The sequence below is a fragment of the Mauremys mutica genome, chromosome 8 (assembly GCF_020497125.1).
Source record: "Mauremys mutica isolate MM-2020 ecotype Southern chromosome 8, ASM2049712v1, whole genome shotgun sequence".
NCBI classification, from domain to species: Eukaryota; Metazoa; Chordata; order Testudines; family Geoemydidae; genus Mauremys; species Mauremys mutica.
Window position 1 is genome coordinate 73,367,610 of NC_059079.1, and position 26,308 is coordinate 73,393,917.

At 44.0% G+C, this 26,308-nt stretch overlaps 2 protein-coding genes across 9 annotated transcripts in view; both read right to left on the reverse strand.

Annotated features, from left to right (window-relative positions):
- LOC123376084 (protocadherin gamma-A4-like) overlaps positions 1-26,308 on the reverse strand; it is a 360,280-nt gene that overhangs the window by 255,150 nt on the left and 78,822 nt on the right. Inside the window, exon 1 of one of the 8 annotated variants that reach the window (XM_045027776.1) lies at positions 1,364-3,828. The exons of the other annotated variants lie outside the window; for them this stretch is intronic. Coding sequence (XP_044883711.1) covers positions 1,364-3,787 — 2,424 coding nt within the window. The 5' untranslated portion in view covers positions 3,788-3,828. Of the gene's footprint in view, positions 1-1,363; positions 3,829-26,308 lie in introns of those variants that run through there. 8 annotated transcript variants of the gene reach the window in all.
- On the reverse strand, positions 18,439-20,832 carry LOC123375753 (protocadherin gamma-B1-like). Its single transcript, XM_045026989.1, has one exon. The coding sequence runs from the start codon at positions 20,755-20,757 to the stop codon at positions 18,439-18,441; it is 2,319 nt and encodes a 772-aa protein (XP_044882924.1). The 5' UTR covers positions 20,758-20,832.

The window sequence follows — 26,308 nt, forward strand, 5'->3', positions numbered from 1 at the left end:
CACCCACGGACATCTCTATAGTTTACAGTAGCACTTCCTTTATCCTTTATCAAAGTTGTTTGCTTGAAAATAAAGTGTAATTGTATTTTTATTATTATTGCATTTTCCTCCTAATAGCCAGAGCTCTGATGGAAGACATGGGGATTCTGTTTATGCTTTAATTCTGGTATCGCTTTGAAAATAAAATACTTATTCTTACATCTTGTGAAGTTTGTATATTCTGGAGAGAGAAGATGGGTTTTGCATTCATTATTTCAAGAAATAGGGTTGTGCTTGTGACCTGGTGTGCCTGGGGCAGCCCTCACTGAAAATGCTAAGATCAGGGCAGGCTGCAAAAGGGAGATCAGATACTCCCAAAACTGGTGGGCAACACTGAAGTTAAAGTCACCAACAAGTCACAAACCATGTTTCTGATCCTCCACACTGGTTATCAAGAAACTAAAAAGAGAAACTACACGCCCCCCTTTATTGCATTTAAGTTCCCGGCTCCCAATCAGCACATAGATCCAGTACAGTGAGAAGTTATTTACAAACACTGTACAAAATGTTCTTCTGACACCAAAGGGCCAGCCACCTTACCAGGTCAATATTATTTTGGATCTTACCAAAAATATCACACTTCCAAACAATCCTTTAGTGTCTAAAACTAAAGGTTTATTATAAAAAAAAGAAAGAACAAGAAGAGAGTTATTAAATGATAAAGCACCCAGATACATACAGAGACGTCAAAGTCCATATATCAGATTCTTAGTATTGGTGAGTTTTCTGGCTTGAAAGTCCCTCTGGAATACATCCACAGCTTGGACTGGTCATTCAGTCCTTTGTTCAGAGCTTTATTTGTAGAAAAAGTTATTCCAGAGGTGAGAAACAGGAATAAAGACAAAATGAAGATGCAGCTGCCTTTCATATTCTTTTGCCATGTGGCTAGTACTTCCTTTGTCCCAAACACAAGCTTCATAGCACATGGCATGGACAAGCTCTAGAGTTCTCCGTCCACAGGCATACCCTACATGCAGGGGCGGCTCTAGCCATTTCGCTGCCCCAAGCAGAGCGACATGCCAAGGGGGGCGCTCTGCCAGTCACCGGTCCCGGGGCTCCGGTGGACCTCCCGCAGACATGCCTGCGGAGGGTCCGCTGGTCCCGGGGCAGACCCGCAGCAGGCACGTCTGCGGGAGGTCCACCAGAGCCGCAGGACCCGCGACGGCCAGAGCGCCCCCCGCGGCGTGCCGCCCTGCTTGAGGAGCCGCAAATCCTAGAGCGCCCCTGATTGGCTCTCAGCTAGGCGGCCCCGACATTTTGGTAACAAAACTATATAATTACACGTATGTCAAAACATTTTAAAAAGGAACTAAAGAAAACTTACCTGACCAAACACATCATTCCCCTCATTATTCTTCGAGTTTTCTGCAATTAAGAGACGTTCCTTTTTCTCATTAATTGGCCCATTAGTGAGGGTATTTGAATAGTTTAATTCTGACTGGATACACTGGCTCTTTCTGGAGTCCGTGGTGAGAGAAACCTCATGTGAGTAGGAGTGAAGGAAAGCTCTGACTCCATCGAGCCCCACAAACTGCGAGACGGGAACTCCACTGAACGTCACACTCGAGGAGTCAAACAGCTGCGAGTTTCTCCACCGGCGGAGCCTCAAGGCCACTAACACTATGATAAAGGTAAAGAACAAGCAGGAAACGGAAGCCACAGCGATCACCAAATACAAGGTGAGGCTGGACTGGGGGTCTGCTGCAGGCGCTGAGAGGCTTCTTAAATCAGAGAGGATTTCGGGGATGCTGTCAGACACCACCACCGTCACAGTGGCCGTGGCAGAGAGAGGGGGCTGCCCGTTGTCCTTCACTAAAACCACCAGACTTTGCTTGAGCGGATCTTTGTCGAGGAAGTAGCGCGCCGTCCTGATCTCGCCGCTGTGGAGTCCCACAGAGAAGAGCCCCGGCTCTGTAGCCTTCAGCAGCTGGTAGGAGAGCCAGGCGTTCTGCCCGGAGTCTGCATCCACCGCCACCACCTTAGTGACCAAGTAACCTGGCTCGGAGGAGCGAGGGGCCAATTCCACTCCCGTGGAGCCATCGGTGGGAAAGGAGGGGTGTAAGATGTGCGGGCTGTTGTCATTCTGATCCAGTATAAAGAGAGTGACGGAGACATTACTGCTGAGAGGTGGGGAACCCCCATCCTGAGCCTGCACTTGGAACCGAATCTCCCGGAACTGTTCGTAATCGAAGGAGCGCAGAGCGTAGAGAGCCCCGGTCTCCGAGTTAATGGAAATGTAGGAGGACAAGGACACTTCGCTTCTGTCTTCTTCAATAATGGAGTAAGTGACTCGGGCGTTCTCCCTCCAGTCGGGATCATTCGCTTTCAGGGAACAAACGGAAGCTCCTCTGGGATTGTTCTCTGTGATGTACAAAGTGTAGGATGTCTGGTTGAAGACAGGAGCGTTGTCGTTTATGTCTAAAAGCTGTATTAAAATTGTTGCTGTTGAGGATAAAGGAGGAGTCCCTCGGTCTGTGGCTGTGACAGTTACATTGTAATCCAAGACCTGCTCCCTGTCTAGGGCTTTGTCAGTCACCAAACTGTAATAATTATCGAATGATTTCTGTAACCAAAATGGGATGTTTCTGGGGATGGAGCACGTGACCTCTCCATTCTCGCCTGAATCTCGATCGTGTAAATTTATTAGAGCGATCACAGTCCCTGGAGGGCTGTCTTCACTCACGGATTTGATTGCAGACGTGACTGTAATTTCAGGAGCATTATCATTGACATCAATAACAGCTATCAGAACTTTAGACCTGGCCGAGAGGTCTCCAACGTCCTTTGCTTGAACCTCCATTTCATATGATGCAGCTTCCTCATAGTCCAGGTTTCCCACAGTTGATATTTCTCCCGTTTTAGAATCCACTTGGAATATCTGAGACGCTTTGTCTTTCATCTTCCGGAGTGAATATGCGACTTCCGAATTTATCGCTTCGTCGGGATCTGTGGCGTTTACTGTCAGCAGCAGAGACCCGACGAGCACATTTTCCAAAACACTCACTTTATAGACAGGCTGGCTGAAAACTGGCGCGTTGTCATTTGCGTCAAGGACAATAACGCGGATTTGCGCAGTGCCGGACCTGACTGGATCTCCCCCGTCAGTGGCTGTGAGGATTAGATCGTGAACAGCTTGTTCTTCCCGGTCTAGAGATTTTTCCAGCACCAGTTCGACATATTTGTCCCCGCCAGGTCCCGTTTGCACATCCAGAAAGAAGTGTTTGCTACTGCTGAGATAATAGCCCTGCACAGAATTGGTTCCCACATCCGGATCCTGCGCCCCCTCAAGAGAATATCGGGTTCCCACAGCGGTGAACTCACTGATTCTAAATTCCAATTCATCTTCCTGGAAGCGGGGCTCATTGTCATTAATATCTGTGATTTCAACTTCAACTCCGAAAACCTTCATTTTGTCCTCTACTATAATTTCAAAATTTAACAGACACACCTCTAGCTGGCCACAGATTTGCTCTCTGTCTACTCTTTCCGTAGGGTATAAATGGCCGCTTTTAATATTCAAAGTAAAATACCGAGTCCTACCTCTGCCAACAATGCGGACTCCGCGGTCTGAGAGGTCCTTTATATCCAGCCCCAGATCCTTTGCAATGTTCCCCACAATGGAGCCTTTCTGCATTTCCTCGGGAATCGAATAGCGAATCTGCCCAGAAACCGCCTCCCAAACATTAACCAATATGAGGCAGAACAGGACTTGTCCTTTGTTTCCCAGCAGCATGTGTGTATTCGCCATTTCCAGCTCTCTAAAGAGACATCTGAGCTGGAACCAGCACACAGAGTTCGGAGACAGGCTTTCTTCTATTGGCTTTATAATCCAAGCCGAGTGCAGAGGATTTATTCAGCGATGCTGCCGCTTGAAGATGATTTGATCTCTGTTCTGTTCTGTGAAACACTGGTCTGTCTGCTCCATTTCTCATTGCATCTCTCTCCCCGAATGGTGAACAGCGGCGCTCAGAGTCTCAACTAATAATTACAACTGCTCAGATAAATAAAGCGATATCTGTTTTTCTGTGTGCCAACTTACTTTTTCAGCACTGTATATAATCGTGATGTCCTAATTAGGGTATATTTTAAAACTAAACACACAAAGCAAAACTATATACTTTTTGAAGTAATTATCAAAACACAGGATGGTTTTCTGGGTGGACATGAGGATGTCTTTGTCTCTGGCTATAACTGTAATATTATATTCCGGTGACCTTTCTCTGTCCTGAGTGTTCTCCGTGACCATCTTATAATAATTATTAGGAAAGGATATTACCTGAAACAGAGAGTTACCCTTTATATGACATTTGACCTTGCCATTTTCTCCTGCATCTCAGACAGATACACAGATCAGAGCTATCACTGTCCAAGGGAAACAGTCTTCGAGAATTGGGCTGGACACTGATGCAGATATCAGCTGGGGGACATTGTCCTTCCGATCAACAACATCCACTTCTACCTTGCTGTAGGCAGCTATTTCCCTCCATCTTTGGCTTCCGCTCCGAAGATGTATTTATCTGCTCTTCAAAGTCCAAAATTCCTTTAGTTGTGATTTTACCGTTTTCGAGATCCCGAGTAAACATTTGCAGACCATTTTCTGGTATGATGCTGAATGTATGTATGAATGAATGTGAATTGTGCGTTAAGACCTTCCTCATTACTCCTGGCTTTCACCTGCAGTACAAAGAATTATTTTGGTAGATTTTCTCTCAGGCTGACATTGTAGATCTGTTCAGTGAATGCATTGGCGTCAATTTAATCCTAATTTGACCGGTCCAGGTTCTGACTGCATCTCCCACTTCCACAGCTGTCAGGATCAAGTGATGAGTTACGTGCCATTCCTCATCCAAGTGTTTCTCTAGGAATAGTTCTGAGTATTTACTGCCATCCTGTCTACCCTTCACTGCTAGGGAGAAACGTTGGTCCGGGCTGAGCTGGTAATTTTGTAATGAATTCATCCCAACATCAGTATCTTGTGCAGAATCCAGTGGAAATTCGGCACCCGACAATGTTCATCAATCATTTCTAGATCAGTGATATTTCCTTTGAACTGCGGTGCATTACCATTTAAGTCCTGGATTTCAACATTCACATGGGAAACTTTCAGAGGGTTTTCAACTACAGTTTCCAGTTTTATAAAATCGACTGGAGATTTCCTTCATGGTCCCTCCTGGTCTATTCTGTCATTTACATACAAGTTTCCATTTTCTGCATTGATAACGAAGTATTGCTTTAGCCATAGCAAGAACACAGAGCTTTCTCTGAGGCAGCTCTCTGACATTCAGTCTCAAATACTTGTCGAGATTCCCCACAAGGAGCCTTTTGCCATTTCTTCAGGAATCGAATCTGCTCAGAGAGCACTCGGCAAAGCAAAGAGAATAAAGTATTGGGAAAACAGTACTTGCGGTCTGAGCCCCCAGCCTGGGCCTGTCCCTCTGTGTTTGAGTCTCATCCCTTTTGCTTTCATTTTAACTCTAAGGAGTTGGGTCGAAGGAAGCCGCTTTATGTTGACCTGTTAATTTATGTGTCTACACTACCAGGTCCTTTACGTCAACCTAAGTCACCTCTAATGTCGACTTCTGTAATCCACCTCTGCGAGAGGCATAGCACTTAATTTGATTTTCATGGGTCGACTGCAAGGTAGTGCCAATGCAGCATTGTGTAATTCAACTTAATTGGCCTCCTGGTGGTGTCCCACAATGCTCATCTGTGACCACTCTGGAGATCATTCTCAACTCTGCTGCAGTGTAGCCAGGTACAAAGGAAGCTAAGCCCTGGGGATTTTTGATTTCCCATTTCCTGTTTGATCAGCATTGGGAGCATGCTAGCTAGAGCACAGCTGATCAAGGAGACTACACACCCCAAATGTGCTCCAGCCTGGTCTGCACAGGATGTGCTGGATCTCATTGCTGTGTGGGGAGAAAAGTCTGTACAGGCAGAGCTCTGATCCAGCAGAAGAAATGCTGACATCTATGCAAAGATCACTTGTGGAATGGGGGAGAAGGGCTACACAAGGGACACACAGCAGTGCCATATGAAAATAAAAAAACATCGCCAAGTGTACCAGAAGGCAAGGGAGGTGAACAGTCGTTCTGGTGCTGAACCCCACACATGCCGGTTCTACAATGAGCTGCATGCGATTCTCTGGGGTGACCCTACCAGTATCCCCCAAGCAATGTGGACATCTCACAAGTTTGTGAGTCTAGGGACAACAAGGAGGATGATATGGTGAAGGAGGAAGAGGAGGAGGAGGAGAATGGGAGACAGGAGAGTGGTGAATCCATTCTCCCCGAGAACCAGGAAATATTTTTAACCCTGGAGCCCTGTGGGGTGCAGGACATCATAGTGGCCGACTGTGATGCTGGGGAAGGCACCTCTGGTGAGTATACAGTTACAATCAAAGTTCAGTTAAACTTTAGCAGGAACACACATTCAGTGATATTGCATGTTTATTGTGAAGAAAAAGTGAGGTGCTGTGGTTCTCTGCTGTGGAGAGGCTGCTCCACCTATGCAGATGGTGGCCCCCAGAAAAGAATGTTTATGTGGACTGGGACAGTCAAGGAATCCTCCATGGATATCTCTAGGAAACTTTCATGGAGGTACTCTGCAATCCTTTGCAGAAGGTTTCTGGGCAGGGCAGTCTTATTTCCTCCACCATGGTAGGACACTTTCCCATGCAACTCCTGAATTAATTCTGTTGTCATCATCATCTCTTTTTTTTTATAAAAACAGCTCTGCTGTGGAAACATTTTATTCATGTACAATGGCTCCTTTATTTTTCCCAAAATAGACAGCTGGAAATGTGTCCTTCAGCATGTCATCAACACCTGAAAGCAGACTTTTGCTGATTAGCAGAAGGAGAAAGAGAACACGGGAGGACATATTCACTGAGATAATAAACGCCTCCAGGACAGCTGACACAGAGCTGAGAGTGTGCAGGATTTCACTGTCTGAGAAGTTAGACATGGACATGGATAGCACGAAAGCCTCCCATGACCAAGAGTGTGCAGCACAGGATGCAATGCTTCAGATTATGAGGGACCAAGCAGACATGTTGAGGAGTCTGGTTGAACTGCAGGAACAGAAGCAGGAGGGTAGAGTTCCTCTGAAGACCCTGGTGGACAGCCAGCCAGCATTGCCTGGTGCAGAATCATTCTCCCCCAAGAGTTCCATGAGGCGTGGATGAAAAGTCCATTATCCCTTTCACTTAACTTGAGGGGAGGGTACAAGGAACAGAAGGCTTCCATTCACAGACCTTTGATGATCTAGAATGCGGTGTTATGTTACACAGCTAAAAATGTTTCTCCCGTTCTAACTTTACAACCCCCTTTCCCCAAGGTTATCTTTTTTTTTCTGTTCTCCCTCTTTACTTATGTTTGTTAAATAAAGTAAATGGATTGGAGAAATAAATGTTCTTTACTGAACAGAAGCAGTGAGCTTGGGCAGGGGGTTGGCTTTACAGGGACCACAAGTGATACAAGCCAGATGAAGGTTTGGGAAAGCACAGTGCAGACAAGCAGCTCACATTACTGTCACTCATTACTGAAATGGCTTTTCAAAGCCTCGCAGATATGCAGTGCCCCTTGCTGTGCTCTTCTTATTGCCCTGGTGTCTGGCTGCTAAAAAATGGCTGTCCTGTGATCTGTCTCAACTGCCCACACCTGCAGAAAATTTCCCCCCTTTTTCACAGATATAATGGAGCACACAGCAGACAGCTATAACCATGGGAATGTTCTCTTCACTAAGGTCCCACCCAGGGCCGGCTCCAAGCACCAGCTAAAGAAGCAGGCGCTTGGGGTGGCCAATACCAAGGGGCGGCCCTTCAGCCACTATTGGGGCAGCATGTCTGGGTCTTCAGCAGCAATTCGGCGGCGGGTCCCTCAGTCCCTCTTGGAGCAAAGGACCCACCACTGACTTGCCGCCGAAGAAGCGGAGCGGTGCGATCACACTGCCCCATTTTTTTTTTCTGCTTGGGGCGGCAGAAAACCTGGAGCCAGCCCTGGTCCCACCCTGTTAGTAAACTTCTCCAGCGCCCTTTTAAATGACCAAAGGCACATTCAACCACTGTTCTTCACTTGTTGAGTCTATAGTTGAACAGGTCCTTACTGCTGTCCAGACGGCTGGTGTATGGCTTCATGACCCCTGGGAGCAAAGGGTAGGCTGGATCCCCCAGGATAACTATAGGCATCTGAACATCATCAATGTTCATTTTGTAGTCTGGAAAGAAAGTCCTGGATTGCATCTTTTTTAACAGACCCAAGTTCCTAAAGATGTGCATGTCATAAACCTTTCCCAGTCATCCTACGCTGATCACAGTGAAACGCCTCCTGTGATTCACCAGCACTTGCAACACCATTGAAAATATCCCTTTTGGTTTATGTACTCTTTGGAAAGGTGGACTGGTGCCAAGATGGGGATATGTGTGCCATCTATTGCCCCACCGCAATTATGGAAAGCCATTGTGGCAAAACCATTCACTATGTCCTGCACATTTCCCAGACTCACAACCCTTCATAGCAGAAGTCAATTAATGGCCCTGTATGCTTGGGACACAGCAGCTTCCACAGTTGATTTACCTACTCCAAATTTCAGAGGGGTAGCCGTGTTAGTCTGGTTCTGTAGAAGCAGCAAAGAATCCTGTGGCACCTTATAGACTAACAGATGTTTTTGCAGCATGAGCTTTCGTGGGTGAATACCCACTTCTTCGGATGCAAGTAGTCTTGCAAGTACTTGCATCCGAAGAAGTGGGTATTCACCCACGAAAGCTCATGCTGCAAAAACATCTGTTAGTCTATAAGGTGCCACAGGATTCTTTGCTGCTTCTACTCCAAATTGATTCCAGAGTGACTGGTAACTGACTGGCATTGCAAACTTCCAAAGAGGGATTACCACTCACTTCTCCACTGTCAGAGCAGCTCTCATTTTTGTGTTGCTGAACTGCAGGGCAGGGGAAAGCTCTGCACAAAGTTCCTGGAGGGTGGCTTTCAACATCTGAAAGTTCTACAGCCACTGCTTGTCATCCTATACCTGCAAAACGATGTGGTCTCACCCGTCATGGGACCAGAAATGGCACTCAATAGAGTGCAGCTGCTCTGTGACTGCCAGCAGCAACTATGAATTGTTTTTTCAATGGCTTGCAGCAGGGCTCCTTGCAGGACATCGCTATGTTCCACGCAGCGAACCTAACTTCGGCTCTGGAAATACTGCAGGAGAAGGTATGAGGTGTTTGAGATGCTCACAGCAAGAGTGCACAACTGAGCAGGCTCCATGCTTCTGTGGTTTTGGTGTACACATAGTGGTTTTAAGGCGCGAAAACCACTGGGTTGTTTGCCATTGATATGAGGGAGGGAGCACAGTGCATCATGGATGTTGACACAATGTCCCCATTCTCCCCTGTGACAATGTTTTGATCCCATGAGGCATTGAACAAATGTCTCAAAACACACTGTGGCAAGTTGCACTTTGGGATAGCTTCCCACAAAGCACTGCTTTATGCATATCGATGCAGGCACTGTTAGTGAGGACACACTCCATCAAGACAATAGGCATGGTGTGGCCACCCACAATCAATTTAATTAATTTGGAGGCTCGATAAAGTCGACTTAATTTTGTAGTGTAGATAAGCCTATGTCTGGCAAATTCAACTGCTGAATCTCCCATATGATTAGAAATATCACAGCCAAAACACTGAAGCATTTGCTTCTTAATGATCCATTTTCTCCTGTAATGAGAATTTATTGTAGTGAATGTGTGTGCTTGTTCCTCTGCTCTGTTTCCTCTCCTATCTGCACTCTGAGTAGAATATGTGACTTTAGCGTTCTCTTCCTAGTCGGGATCATTTGCTTTTAAAGTGACAATGGAAGCCCCCTTGGGATTATTCTCTGTGATACAGGAAGTATAGGATGATTGGTTGAGGACCGGCAGGTTGTATTTTTTGTCCAACATAATTAGTGGGAGGAAGGTGGTTGCAGAGTGGAGTCCCTCAGTCTAAGCCTGTGATATTTACATTGTAACCTGACTCGAGACCTACTCCTTGTCCAGGGCTCTGTCAGTCACCAAACTATAGTAATTGTCAAATGCTTTCTTTAGTATAAATATAAGTCTGTCTGTGATGGAGCACCAGACCTCCCCATTCTGTCTGTTATCTCATCCATGCACATGTAAAAGGGCGATCACAGTCCCCCAGGGGAGATTTTTCAGCTACTAACAAGATGAAAGTCATGAGTGTAATATCCAGTGTGTTATCATTCACATCCAATCCTACTATCACTACCTTGGCCCTTGCCTATAGTTCTCCCTTGTCCTGAGTCCAGACCTCCATTTCATGTAACTGAGATTCTTAATGCTCTAGATTCTGATGAACTGATATTTCACCCATTCTGTAATCCATTTGAAACATTCTGGAACTCTTTTCTGTGATTTTTCTGAACAAGTTTGTTATATCTGTGTTTGTGCCTTCATCCAGATCAGTGGCATTTGCTGTAAGTAGCAGAGCGCCAATGGGCACATTTTCCTAGCACTCACTTTATAGACACGCTGATTGAAATCTGAACATAAGAACATAAGAATGGCCATGCTGGAACAGACCAAAGGTCCATTTAGCTAGCCCAGTATCCTGTCTTCCAACAGTGGCCAATGCCAGGTGCCCCAGAGGGAATGAACAGAATGGATAATCATCATGTGATCCATTCCCTGCCACCCATTCCCAGCTTCTGGAAAACAGAGGCTAGGGACACCATCCATGCCCATCCTGGCTAATAGCCATTGATGAACCTATCTTCCATGAATTTATCTAGTTCTTTTTTGAACCCTGTTATAGTCTTGGCCTTCACAACATCCTCTGGCAAAGAGTTCTACAGACTGACTGTACATTGTGTGAAAAAATACTCCATTTTGTTTGTTTTAAACCTGCTGCCTATTAATTTCATTTAGTTACCTCTAGTTCTTGTGTTATGCGAAAAAGTAAATAACACTTCCTTATTTACTTTCTCTACACCAGTCATAATTTTATAGACCTCAATCATATCCCCCCTTAAGTGTCTCTTTTACAAGATGAAAAGTCCCAGTCTTATTAATCTCTCCTCATACAGAAGCCATTCCATACCCCAAATCATTTCTGTTGCCCCTTTCTGAACCTTTTCCAATTCCAATATATCTTTTTTAAGATAGGGTGACCACATCTGGCCCCAGTATTCAAGATGTGGGTGTACCATGGATTTATATAGCAGCAATATGATATTTTCTGTCTTATTATCTAGCTTTTTCTTTATGATTCTCAAAATTCTGTTTGCTTTTTTGACCACCGCTGCACGTTGAATGGATATTTTCAGAAAATTATCCACACAGGGCCAGCTCCATGCACCAGCCGACCAAACATGTGCTTGGGGCAGCACCTTGGGGCAGGGTGATGCTCCGTTTTTTTTTTTTTGGTTCATCAGGGCAGCGCTGGAGGGTTTTTTTTTGTTTCAGCGGCCTGGCACTGGGGGGGCAGGGGCTTGGTGCGGCACTGGGGGGGGGAGGCTGGTGCGGCACTCGGAGGGGGGGCAGGGGCAGCACGGTGCTCAGAGGGGGGTGGGGCCTCGGCACAGCGCTCTAAGAGGGTCAGGGCTTCAGGCGGCATGGCACCTGGGGGTCGGGGCTTTGGGCAGCGTGGCGCTCGGGGGCGGGGCTTTGGGCGGCAGGGGCTTGGGGCAGCGCGGTGCTCAGAGGGGGGGCGGGGCCTTGGTGTGGCGCGGTGCTCTAATGGGGTCGGGGCTTCAGGCAGCATGGTGCTCGGGGGTCGGGGATTCGGGCAGCGTGGTGCTCAGCGGGCGGAGCTTCAGGCAGTGTGGTGCTGGGGGGGCGGGGGCTGGTGCGGTGCTCAGAGGGGGTGTAGAGGCTTGGGGCAGAACGGCGCTCGGAGCGGGGCAGGGTTCGGGCAGCATGGCACTTGGGGGCAGGGTTTTGGTGGCGCGGTGCTCGCGGGGTGGGGGTACGGCAGGGCGGCGCTCTTCTTTTTTGCTTGGGGTGATAAAAAAGTTAGAGCCAGCCTGTAAATAACATGTCCAGCTGCTTCTATTTCTATGGGAATTCTGTCTCATTCTGGGGCTGATTCAACACCCGGTTTAGTCAATGGAGACATTCATATGGGTGAAACTAGTATTCATTCATTCACTCATTTATCTCATACATAAATTGACTAATGTTCGGTGAACATATAAAGGGTATGAAACTTATCTTTAAACAACTTATTAAGCAAAAAAGAAGGCTAAATATTGTGTATACACAATAATGTAATTAATTCCATGAAATTAGAACTGGTAGCAATGCCTATTTGGGAGTACTTAACTTTTGCCATTATAAAACTCTCTTTTCAGTTGCTAAACTTTGTCAAATGTAATTCTTTGGACTGAAATTTGCCATGCTGCCTCAGGCTGAATGTTTTTCAACCTTCAGCTAAAACAGTTCATCCATTTCTGAGAATGGAATTAGGGGAAAACATTGTTTTTCTCATATTGAAAAAATTCTTAGAACCATTTAATTGAGAAGCTCTCCTGCCCTGATGCTTTTGATCAGGGAAAATTTACTGGGTGGGCACCATAGTATTAGGATTGTGCCTTTTGCAGTCCCTGTGAAGATTTGCAAGCATTTAGATGAGTTATAAACTTATGAAAAATCAGAGTTTGCACATTCTCAGTAGAGGTTTAGAAGCAGGCGGCTCTATTCTCTAAAGATTCTGTCTGAATAGAGAATGATCTATCCCCACAGATGCTATGGGACTGCACATGTGCCACCACCACAGCGTGACTATGATAGAGTGCTAGGTATGAAACCTGAGTCATCACTCTGTTCACAGCAGCTCCAATCAGGCATAGCAGATTGGAGTTGAGGAGGCAGACCTGTGCTTCATTTATGGTTGGGACAGGGCAGAAAGGCTAATAAAGCCATTAGCCAGAGCCCATGAATAGGCACAGGAAGGAAATGAAAAGGGGGAAAGCAGACAGAGAGGGAGAGAGAGATTGCTCTCCCCTATGCTTGGAAAGGTGCCATGTATGTGGTGAAGGTGGTGGGACTCATATATAAATAAACTGCACAAGGTGTTGGACCAGCACAAGGGTCTCTGCTGTGCAGATGGAGATAGAAGTGGAACTGAGAGAAAGGAGACTGTCTCTGTTGTGATCTTATGGCCCCTCTTACAAGGACAAACACAGATTGAAGAAGGGGTAGCCTCACTTGAATACACAGGGATTGTGGGAGACTGAGATGACAGCAGGGCTTTGAGAATGACCGGGAGAAGTACAGGCTGGAGGCGAAAAGCTCAGAAAGGGTTTGCTTGGGGAAGAACAGGAAGGAAGGGTCTGTAATCACTACAGCACACTTTTCTTCAGAAGTTGGAACCAAACACAGAATTTCTGAGTCTCAGCAGTCCTCTGCTGTCTAGCAAATAGCTGTGAAACCCACTGGGGAAATGTTTGTCTCTTCCCTCTTTAGTGGTTGGTCCACAGAGAGGATAACATTGTGGCTTTGAAGGTCCCAACCTTGCTGATGACCCATGTGGCAGGTTAATATGGTTCCACACAACAGAATTTCTGATTTTTCCCAAAAAATATTTTTTAAAAAAACCTAGGAATATACATTGAGAAATGGAAACATCAAAAGCTGAACCCTACATTAAAGGAATATTAAAGTTGTGAAATCAAGCACTCAGAAGACCTCCCCCACTGCAACTTGAGACCATTGCTCCTTGTTCTGTCATCTGCCACCACTGAGAGCAGCCTAGCTCCATCCTCTTTGGAACCCTCCTTCAGGTAGCTGAAGGCTGCTATCAAATCCCCCCTCACTCTCCTCTTCTGCAGACTAGATAAGACCAGTTCCCTCAGGCTCTCCTCATAACTCATGTGCCCCAGACACATGTGCCCCAGACACCCTAATAACTTTTGTTGTCCTCTGCTGGACTCTCTCCAATTTGTCCACATCCTTTCTGTACTGGGGTGGGGGAGCAAAACTGGATGCAATACTCCAGATGTGGTCTCACCAGTGCCAAATAGAGGGGAATAATAATTTCCCTCAATCTGCTGGCAATGTTCCTACTAATGCAGCCCAATATGCTGTTAGCCTTCTTGGAAACAAGGGCACACTGTTGGCTCATATCTAGCTTCTCATCCACTGTACTGCCCAGGTTTTTTCTGCAGAACTGCTGCTTAGCCAGTCGGTCCCCAGCCTGTAGCAGTTCATGGAAGTCTTCCATCCTAAATGCAGGACTTTGCCCTTGCCCTTGTTGAACCTCATCAGATTTCTTTTGGCCCAATCCTCCAATTTGTATAGCTCACACTGGACCCTATCCCTACCCTCCAGCAAATCTACCTCTCCCCCAAGCTCAGTGTCATCCGTGAACTTGTTGAGGGTGCAATCCATCCCATCATCCAGATCATTAATAAAGATGTTGAACAAAACTGGCCCCAGAACCAACCCCTAGGGTACTCCCCTTGATACTGGCTACCAGCTAGACACGGAGCCATTGATCACTACCTGTTGAGCCCAACATCTAGCCAGATTTCTATCCACTTCATAGTCCATTCATCCAATCCACACTTCTTTAACTTGCTGGCAAGAATACTCTGGGAGACTGTATCAAAAGCTCTAATAAAGTCTAGATATATCATGTCCACCACTTTCCCCATACCCATAGAGCCAGTTATCTCATCATAGAAGGCAATCAGGTTAGTCAGGCATGACTTGCCCTTGGTGAATCTATGTTGACTGTTCTTGATCACCTTCCTCTCCTCCAAATGCTTCAGAATGGATTCCTTGAGGACCTGCTCCATGATTTTTCTGGAGACAGAAGTGAGACTGACCAGTCTGTAGTTCCCCAGATTCTCCTTCTTTCCTTTTTTAAAGATGGTCACTATATTTGCCTTTTTCCAATCGTCTGAGACCTCCCCCATTAGCCATGAGTTTTCAAAGGTAATGGCCAATAGCTCAGCAATCACATGAGCCAACTCCCTCAGCATCCTTGGATGCATTCCATCTGGCCCCATGGATTTGTGCATGTCCAGTTTTTCTAAATAGTCCTTAACTTGTTCTTTCACAACTGTGGACTACTCACCTCCTCCCCATATTGTGATGCCCAGTGCAGCAGTCTGGGAGCTGACCTTGTCTGTGAAGACCGAGGCAAAAAAAGCATTGAGTACTTCAGCTTTTTCCACATCATTTATCCCTAGGTTGCCTCCCCCATTCAGTAAGGATCCCACACTTTCCCTGACCACCTTCTTGTTGCTAACATACTTGTAGAAGCCCTTCTTGTTACCCTTCACATTCCTTGCTAGCTGCAACTCCAATTTTGCCTTCCTGATTACATCTCTACATGCTTGAGCAATATTTTTATACTCCTCCCTAGTCATCTGTCCAAGTTTCCACTTCTTATAAGCTTTCTTTTTTTGTTTAAGCTCACCAGAGATTTCATGATTAAGCCAAGCTGATCACCTGCCATATTTGCTATTCTTTCTGCATATTGGGATGGTTTGTTCCTGTGCCCTCAATAAGGCTTCTTTAAAATACTGCCAGCCCTCCTGCACTCCTTTCCCTCTCATATTAGCCTCCCAGGGATCCTGCCCATTAGTTCCCTGAGGAAGTCAAAGTCTGCTTTTCTGAAGTCCAGAGTCTGTATTCTGCTGCTTGCCTTTCTTCCTTTTGTCATGATCCTGATCTTGACCATCTCATGGTCACTGCTACCCAGGTTGACACCAACTTCTACTTCCCCTACCAATTCTTCCCTATTTGTGAGCAGCAGATCAAGAGGAGCATGGCCCCTAGTTGGTTCCTCCAGCACTTGCACCAGGAAGTTGTCCCCAACACTCTCCAAAAACTTTCTGGATTGTCTGTGTACTGCAATATTGCTCTCCTAGCAGATGTCAGGGTGATGGTAGTCTCCCATGAGAACCAGGGCCTGTGATCTGGAAAATTCTGTTGTCCAAAAAAAGCCTCGTCTACCTCACCCTCCTGGTCTGGTGATCTATTGCAGACGCCCACCACGACACCACCCTTGTTGTTCTCACCTCTAAATTTGACCCAAAGACTCTAAACAGGCTTTTCTCCAGTTTCATACTGGAGCTCTGAGCAATCATACTGCTCTCTTACATACAATCCAACTCCTCCACCTTTTCTCCCCAGCCTGTCCTTTCTGAACAGTTTATACCTATCCATGATAGTGCTCCAGTTATATGAGTTACCCCACCAAGTCTCTGTTATTCCAATCACATAGTTCCTTGACTGTGCCAGGATTTCCAATTCTTCCTGCTTGTTTACCAGGCTTCTTGAGTTTGGGTACAGACACCTAAGATAACTAGCTGATTGCCCTACTTTCTCAGTATGAATCAGGAGGTCTCCCTGTTCCTGCATGATCCCACCAGATCATTGCCACCTTCATTGCACATTGTTCAACTTCTGCACTCAGTGAGTCCTTGCTTAGTTCACTGCAGAACACTGACTAATTCACTGTTCAATTTACAGGTTCTGACTGAGGCATAGTCTCTTAATAAAAAGTAGCATATGACCATGAAATAAAATGCTGTACCATACTATATATTCACAACAGGGTTGCATTGACAACCTTAACTTTGACATTTCCACACTATAAAACATGTCACTTGGCAACCTAATTTATTTTTAATATATTATTTTGTATGACAAAACAGATTTTTGAATTTTCTTTTTTATGAGAGAACAAAGAAATTAGAGCTATTTCTGAGGGAGAAGTTGAATGCGCTGCCCAGAAAATACTGTGACATAATTGAGGGAATGGTCTTATAAATATTTTATCTCATTTAATGCACTGTCCATATCACAAAAACTGCAAAAAGACAGATCAAATAGAATGAGCTAGGGCTCTTCTGGAGCCAAGTTTTACTCCATAATCATATTTACATATGATATGGAACGAGGAACACCTCATCCACAAACATGCCAGTTCCATATGTAACATCACTTACCATGGAATGAAGCACCTGCTACAATTAATGAACAACTTTATAGATAGTATTCCTCATGTAAATACAGATAAAATGATATTCCATGCTAATCAAATGCTGCTGGGGAACACTGAAAGTGAATATCAGGTTATGTGTGTACATGTGCAGAGCCACTGGAACACTGGTACATCATGAATAATCATCTGCTATTGTGCAACAAATACCACTGCAAATGTGTTAAGTAATAAACCTTTAGACCAAAACAGATATCCGCTAAACAACTTAAAGCCACAGCACATTTCTATATTATGGCACCTCTTGCTGAGATACTAGGATACTAACAAATAAAGGACACAACAATTGTCTAAAGGCCAAAAGTACATTTTTTAAAGATCTATTTTTCTCTAAAAAGGATAAAACACTTTAGCTTAAACTTAAAAAAACATTAAAAAAATTGACACCATCAGCTCAGGATTGAACAAAGACTGTGAATGGCTTGCCAACTACAGAACCAGTTTCTCCTCCCTTGGTTTTCACACCTCAGCTGCTAGAAGAGGGCCTCATCCTCCCCAATTGAACTAACCTCGTTATCTCTAGCCTGCTTCTTACTTGCATATATATACCTGCTCCTGGAAATTTCCACTACATGCATCCGATGAAGTGGGTATTCACCCACGAAAGCTCATGCTCCAATACGTCTGTTAGTCTATAAGGTGCCACAGGACTCTTTGCTGCTTTTACAGATCCAGACTAACACGGCTACCCCTCTGATACTTAAAAAAAGTACTAATTAAAGAATAAATAGGAACATGTAAATCCAAAAGGTGGTGGTTTCACACAGTAATAGAGCTCATTAAAATGACCCCTTAGAATAAATGACCCCTTAGAATGTCTGATATTCATGGGTCTCCTCTTTAAAGATGGGCATAATTACAGTACAAGAGACTGTCTTCACACTAACTGATGTCCCTCTTCCACGTGGCAATTCATATCGTCACAGAGGCTCACAATACAACGGCTCAAATATTACCGTATAATATGGAACATAGATATAACAAGTAAGATTAATGCAGATAACAACTCACAAGCAGTCAATACAGTCTAAACACTTTCTTTTAATTCTAATACCTACTTTATCAATATTAACCCACAAGTGAGCTACACAGATTCCAGCTCTGTATCTGTCAGGTCTCAGTTAAAACATGGAACCTTAGCATGAGCTGGAACTTGGCATGCCAATATCACAATCATATCAAAATACACTTCTCAAAAATTCACTATCTCCAACTAAATGCTACGTCAACATAAATCAAAAACACAAAACGAAAAATACTTCTTTGGGATTAACACACAATCTTTTAGATACTAAACATTTTAATTAAGATAATCAATAATCAGGTTTCCTTTAAAAATACCGAGACATGGCAAATATTAAGAACAATAACGGATCAGTTCATTCGCTCACCTTCGGTAGAGTTTCGGATTGAGAGTTTGGTTCGTTATGGTTGCTGCTCAGATACAACATTCCAGAGTTATTACTGCAAAGAATATTCCCTGGTGTATCATTCTGACCATCGGTTTTCAAGAAATTAAGGCCATTATCACTGGTAGTTGTGGCTAAACAGAGATTATAGGAATAAGGTAAAGTCCCATCGCAGTAGTTCGGTGGATAACTGGGATGGTCCTTGGAATAAATGTCAGAATTCAAACATCGAAGAACAGTGGCTTTTCCTGACCTTTGCAATTTCATCACAATGGCCAGTGTCACTGTCAGGAGGAACAAAAATAAGATCGAGGCTAAAGCCAACACCAAGTAAAACTGTAAATCAGACTGAGGTGCCAAGTCACCCGATTGGTCGCTCATTTCCGGAAGAGCCTCTTGAAAGTTCTCGGCAAACACCAGGTTGAGTGTCACTGTGGCGGAGAGAGGCGGCTGCCCGTTGTCCTTCACCAGGGTGACCAGCCTGTGCTTCACAGCATCTCTGTCCGCAAAGGCGCGGACTGTCCGGATCTCCCCGGTGTGCAGCCCCGTGCCGAAGAGCGTCGGTTCCGTGGCCTGGAGCAGATGGTAGGAGAGCCAGGCATTGTGTCCTGAGTCAGCATCCACCGCCACCACCTTACTCACCAGATAACCTGCCTCGGCCGAGCGAGGGACCATCTCGAACAAGGCGGAGCCATCGGCTGCCAGGGAAGGGTACAGGATGCGAGGGGCATTATCATTCTGATCCAGAATAAACACCCTGACGGTGACATTGCTGCTGAGAGGCGGGGTCCCGCCGTCTTGGGCCTGCACTTGCACTTCCAACTCCCGGAACTGCTCGTAGTCGAAGGAGCGCTGGGCATAGATAGCTCCGGTGTGGGAGTTAATGGAGATGTAGGAGGAGCGAGGCACCTCCTCGAGGTTGCTGCTCAGGATGGAGTAAGTGACTCGAGCGTTCCGGTCCAGATCCCGGTCTGAGGCTTTTACACTGAAAATAGAGGCCCCCGAGGGATTGTTCTCTGGCACATAGGCGGTGTAGGAAGGTTTCTCAAAGACCGGGGCGTTGTCATTGATATCCGCGATCTGCAATAGGATGGTTTTCTGGGTGGAGAGGGGGGGAGAGCCTTTGTCTGTGGCGGTGATTGTGATATTGTACTCCGGGGTCCTTTCCCTGTCCAGGGTGCTGTCTGTGACGAGTTTGTAGTAGTTATTAGAAGAGGATATTATTTTAAAAGGCAATTTTTCTTCTAAATGACAAATTACCTTTCCGTTTTCAGCAGAATCTTTATCAATGACATTGATCAAAGCTATCACTGTCCCCGCCAAAGAGTCTTCGGGGGCTATACTGGACACAGATGTCAGCGTTATCTCTGGGGCATTGTCATTCTCGTCAATAATTTCTATTTGAAGTTTACAGTGAGCAGTCAGACCTCCGCCGTCGGTCGCTTCCACATCCAATAAGAAGTTGTTTGCCATTTCATAATCCAGATTCCATTTAGTTATAACTTCTCCGTTATCAGGATCCATCTTGAATAGTTTGGATATACTGTCGGGCATGTTGCTAAAAGAGTAGACAATCTTTGCATGTAACCCTTCATCTTTATCAGTGGCTTTCACCTGAAGCACTAAGAAGCCCCGTGGTAGATTTTCACTCAGGCTGACTTTGTAGATCTCTTCAGTAAATACGGGAGGATTGTCATTGGCGTCAGTAACATTAATCTTTATCTGAACAGTCCCAGTTCTGACTGGGTCCCCCCCATCCACAGCCGTAAACATCAAGTGATGGGAACTTTGCTTCTCCCGATCCAAATGCTTACCCAGAACTAATTCTGCGTATTTATTGCCATTTGTGCTCTCCTTCACTGACAAGGCAAAGTACTGATTCTGGCTGAGCTGGTAATTCTGTACTGTGTTGATCCCAACATCGGGATCTTGAGCCATTTCTAATGGAAACCGAGCCCCGGGTAGCGCGGACTCACTTATTTTAAAATCAACATTGCTTCTGGTGAAATACGGCGGATTATCGTTAATATCTTGGATTTCTACAATCACATGAAAAACGCTGAAAGGGTTTTCAATTACCGTTTCGAGATTTAGAACACAAAGGGGAGATTTTCCACATATTTCTTCCCGGTCTATTCTGTCATTTACATTTAGGTTTCCAGTTTCTGCACCAATGACGAAATACTGCCTTTTTGAACTAGAGACAATACGGAGGCTCCGGGATGACAGTCCACTGACATTCATCCCCAAATCCTTGGCGAGGTTCCCCACAAGGGAACCTTTGGCCATTTCCTCAGGAATCGCATAGCGAAGCTGCTCAGAGAGCGTCGGGCAGAACAACGAGAATAAGAAGTAAAAATACAGTACTTGCCATTCGTATCTCCGACCCCTGGTTCTGTCTCTTGTTTTTATCCATGTCCCTCTTAATTTCACTGCATTGTTCTCCTCGTCCATTCCGAACGGACTGGGAGTTTTAGATTCCAACTAAATTGAAACCTTCTGCGATAAGGTTGAATAAATAAAATTGCTTCTCTTCTCAATATTTCATGGAAACGCCTGTCAGAGACTGATGTTTTCAGCAAGTCTGTGTGGATATGTCTCTGCTATGTTTCCTCTCCGCTCTGCACAGGCTGACTGCGAGACTGCCGGAATCTGCAATGGAGCCCCAGCTGCCGCTCCCTCATTGGACAACAGCGACACTCTGCGTCTCAGCCGGAGATCTGCAGCTAGGCGGATCTCGATAATGCAACTATATGGCGCTGAATAGAGACTAACTCTGACCCCCAATTTATTTGAATAAATGTAAATAATGTAATAAAGGTAAAATAATGTAAAGAACTACTTAAAACAAAAAAAGTCTTTGTCAAACCAACCGATACAACAGTGCTCGAAATGCAAGCAAATTTATACCGATAAATTTACTCATCGTATTTTCATTTGGGGTATAACTGGACAGTTCGAGTCAGCGTAGAAAAACGGAGCTTCTGAAAACAAATGCCATCGCTTTCTGAATATTCCAACAAGTTCCCATTCGGGAATAAGACCCCATTACCCATATTTCTTTGAGATCTTGTATATGCCTATTAAATATTTTCTTGGAGGCAAGATAAACTGTTTCTGGATATCGAAGAAAATAGACTCCAAACATTATAGCTAATAAAGATACATTAATACTCTTCATTACTATAACCAAACCCTTACTCAGAACTTAATTCCTGGCTTTAATATGGAACTATGACATTAATTTTAAATAACTTAAACTATTGTCTAAGGCAAGCAGATCACTCTATCTCAGAGAAAAGCACAACTTTAAACATAATTAAAATGAAATCATACATCGGAAGTGGCAGTCAGTTAAAAACTAAGGCATAATCCACCGGAAACTAATTTTAGAAAGAAATGTTTAAAATTCAGTTGGCATCCTTAGAATGCATGTCATGGTGTTCTCACAAGGAGCCCTTTAGCCCCTCCCCCGCCCCTTTCCAATAGATATAGAGATAAATACAAAATTATCTTATTATTACTTGGAGATAAGAGAACATATAGTGAAGATCAGGAGTGTTACGTTATAACTTATTAACTGTTACTGGAAAATTCACCTAACTGTATCAATAGATACTTCACTCCTTCATTTAAACACAAGGGGAGGAACCTCTTTTTCTCATTTGCTTATGAAAAGAAAGTTAGCAGAAACTCTCACCCAAGCGGTTTGATAACTAACTATTACTAAGAATTTTACGTGTATATACTTAACCCCAGATTTGTTAATACATTTGGCAGTTCGGAGATCATCTCGAAGGGATCATCAGACACTAAGGTTATTAGAGGAGGCCAAGAAAATTTCTTTCCTGCCATGTCTGTATGGAAAAGAAGTGAGGCATGTTTGTTTCCGACACAGACCTCACAATTATCCATCCCTTCGTCATCTTCTGCTTGGATTATGACTGCTCTCTAGATGGAGTTATTCCTAAAGGCAAATGTAAATTTCATCTAATATCTAATTTTAAATTTAGCTTTAACTCTAATCTTTCTTTTTATAAATAAACCTTTAGATTTTAGATACTAAAGGATTGGCAACAGCATGATTTTTGGGTAATATCTGAGTTGTATATTGACCTGGGTGTGTGGCTGGTCCTTTGGGATCAGAAGAACCCTTTGCTTGATGAAACTGGTTTTAAAGAACCACTCATAGACTCATAGACTTTAAGGTCAGAAGGGACCATTATGATCATCTAGTCTGACCTCCTGCACAATGTAGGCCACAGAATCTCACCCACTCACTCCTGTAACAAACCCCTAACCTATGCCTGAGTTATTGAAGTCTTCAAATCATGGTTTAAAGATTTCAAGATGCAGAGAATCCTCCAGCAAGTGACCCGTGCCCCATGCTGCAGAGGAAGGCGAAAAACCTCCAGGGCCTCTGCCAATCTGACCTGGAGGAAAATTCCTTCCCGACCCCAAATATCAGTTAAACCCTAAGCATGTGGGCAAGACTCACCAGCCAGAACCCAGGAAAGAATTCTCTGTAGTAATTCAGATCCCACCCCATCTAACTTCCCATCACAGACCATTGGGCATATTTACCTGCTAATAATCAAAGATCAATTAATTGCCAAAATTAGGCTATCCCATCCCCTCCATAAACTTATCAAGCTTAGTCTTGAAGACAGATATGTCTTTTGCCCCCACTACTCCCCTTGGAAGGCTGTTCCAGAACTTCACTCCTCTAATGGTTAGAAACTTTCATCTAATTTCAAGTCTAAACTTCCTAATGTCCAGTTTATATCCATTTGTTCTTGTGTCCACATTGGTACTAAGTTTAAGTAATTCCTCTCCCTCCCTGATATTTATCCCTCTGATATATTTATAAAGAGCAATCATATCTCCCCTCAGCCTTCTTTTGGTTAGGCTAAACAAACCAAGCTCTTTGAATCTCCTTTCATAAGACAGGTTTTCCATTCCTCAGATCATCCTAGTAACCCTTCTCTGTACCTGTTCCAGTTTGAATGCATCCTTCTTAAACATGGGAGACCAAAACTGCACACAATATTCCAGATGAGGTCTCACCAGTGCCTTTTATAATGGTACTAATACCGCCTTATCTTTACTGGAAATACCTCACCTGATGCATCCCAAGACCGCATTAGCTTTTTTATCGGCCATATCACATTGGCGGCTCATAGTCATCCTGTGATCAACCAATACTCCAAGGTCCTTCTCCTCCTCTGTTACTTCCAACTGATGTGTCCCCAATTTATAACCAAAATTCTTGTTATTTTGGTTATAAATTGGGGACATGACCTTGCACTTTTAAATATAAATATAAATATATATATATTAAATATAAATATAAATATATAAATGCATGACCTTGCACTTTTCACTATTAAATTTCATCCTATTACTATTACTCCAGTTTACAAGGTCATCCAGATCTTCTTGTATGATATCCTGGTCCTTCTCTGTATTAGCAATACCTCCCAGCTTTGTGTCATCTGCAAACTTTATTAGCACATTCCCACTTTTTGTGCCAAGGTCAGTAATAAAAAGATTAAATAAGATTGGCCCCAAAACCAATCTCTGAGGAACTCCACTAGTAACCTCCTTCCAACCTGACAATTCACCTTTCAGTATGACCCATTGTAGTCTCCCCTTTAACCAGTTCCTTATCCACCTTTCAATTTTCATATTGATCCCCATCTTTTCCAATTTAGCTAATAATTCCCCATCTGGAACCATATTAAATGCCTTACTGAAATCAAGGTAAATTAGATCCACTGTGTTTCCTTTGTCTAAAAAATCTGTTACCTTCTCAAAGAAGGAGATCAGGTTGGTTTGGCATGATGTACCTTTTGTAAAAACATGTTGTAATTTGTCCCAATTACCATTGACCTCAATGTCCTTAACTACTTTCTCCTTCAATTTTTTTTCCAAGACCTTGCATACTACAGATGTCAAACTAACTGGCCTATAGTTACTCAGATCACTTTTTTTCCTTTCTTAAAAATAGGAACTATGTTAGCAATTCTCCAGTTGTACGGTACAACCCCTGAGTTTACTGATTAATTAAAAATTCTTGCTAATGGGCTTGCAATTTCATGTGCCAGTTCCTTTAATATTATTGGATGAAGATCATCTGGGCCCCCCAATTTAGTCCCATTAAGCTGTTCGAGTTTGGCTTCTACTTCGGATATGGTAATATCTACCTCCATATCCTCATTCCCATTTGTGATACTACCATTATCCCTAAGCTCCTCATTAGCCTCATTAAAGACTGAGGAAAATTATTTGTTTAGATATTGGGCCATGCCTAGATTATTCTTAACCTCCACTCCATCCTCAGTGTTTAGTGGTCTCACTTCTTCTTTCTTTGTTTTCCTCTTATATGGCTATAGAACCTTTTATTATTGCTTTTAATTCCCTTTGCAAGGTCCAACTCTACATGGCTTTTGGCCTTTCTCACTTTATCCCTACATGATCTGACCTCAATAAGGTAGCTTTCCTTGTTAATCCCTCCCATCTTCCACTCCTTGTAGGCTTTCTGCTTTTTCTTAATCACCTCTTTGAGATGCTTGCTCATCCAGCTTGGTCTACAACTCCTGCCTATGATTTTTTCCCCCTTTCTTGGGATGTAGGCTTCTGATAGTTTCTGCAACTTTGATTTGAGGTAATTCCAGGCCTCCTCTGCCATTAGATCCACAAATTCTTCAGTCCAATCCATTTGCCTAACTAATTTCCTTAATTCTTTAAAGTTAGCCCTTTTGAAATAAAAAACCCTAGTCCTGGATCTATTTTTGTTTATCCTTCCATCTAGTTTGAACTGAATTAACTCATGATCACTTGAACGAAGGTTGTCTCCTATAACCATTTCTTCTATGAGGTCCTCACTACTCACCAAAACCAAATCTAAAATGGCATCCCCTCTTGTTGGTTCTTCAACTACTTCGTGACGGAATCCATCAGCTATCGCATCCAGGAAAATCTGATCCCTATTATTATTACTAGCACTTGTCCTCCAGTCTATATCTGGGAAGTTAAAGTCTCCCATGATCACACAATCCCATTAGTGTTTACTTCATTAAAAACATTAAAGAGGTCTCTATCCATATCCAAATTGGATCCTGGCGGTCTGTAGCACACCCCAAGCACTATCTCAGGGGAGACTCTAGTAGCTTTCTTTCCCAATGTGATTTTTGCCTAGACACTCTGTCTTATCCATTCTATCCCTTCTTATTTCTTTACAGTCTACCTCATCATTGATATACAATGCTACTCCACCACCTTTGCCTTTATTTCTGTCTTTTCTAATCAGCACATACCCTTCAATACCTGTACTCCAGTCATGACTACTATTCCACCATGTTTCTGTTATCCCTATAACATCCCGTTTCACTTCCTGAACCAGTAGCTCTAGTTCCTCCATTTTGTTACTTAGGCTCCTCGCATTAGTGTACAAACATCTTAATTTTTGCCATTTGGCTTCACTGACATTCTTTACCCAATTAGGCACATACATTCTACCACCAGTATCACCAATTAGACTGGTATCTACACTAACCTTCCTCATTATGTCCATTCTCATACCCATGGCTGTATCCTCTCTTACTTCATTTTCTTCCCTCTCAATGTTAAATTCCGGTGTGGAGATTACCTGGACATCTCCCAACCATCTCCCCACAATTCCTAGTTTAAAGCTCTCTTAATCAGTCGTGCCAGCCTCCATCCTAGAAGTCTATTTCCCTCCTTACTCAGGTGAAGTCCATCCTGAGAGAACAGTCCTCTGTCCATGAATGCTTCCCAGTGGCCATGCATCCCAAAGTCCTCCTTGTAGCACCACTGC

Excerpts from the sequence above, each read along its gene's own strand:
- LOC123375753 (XM_045026989.1), bottom strand. The coding sequence starts at position 20,757 with ATGGCCAAAGGTTCCCTTGTGGGGAACCTCGCCAAGGATTTGGGGATG.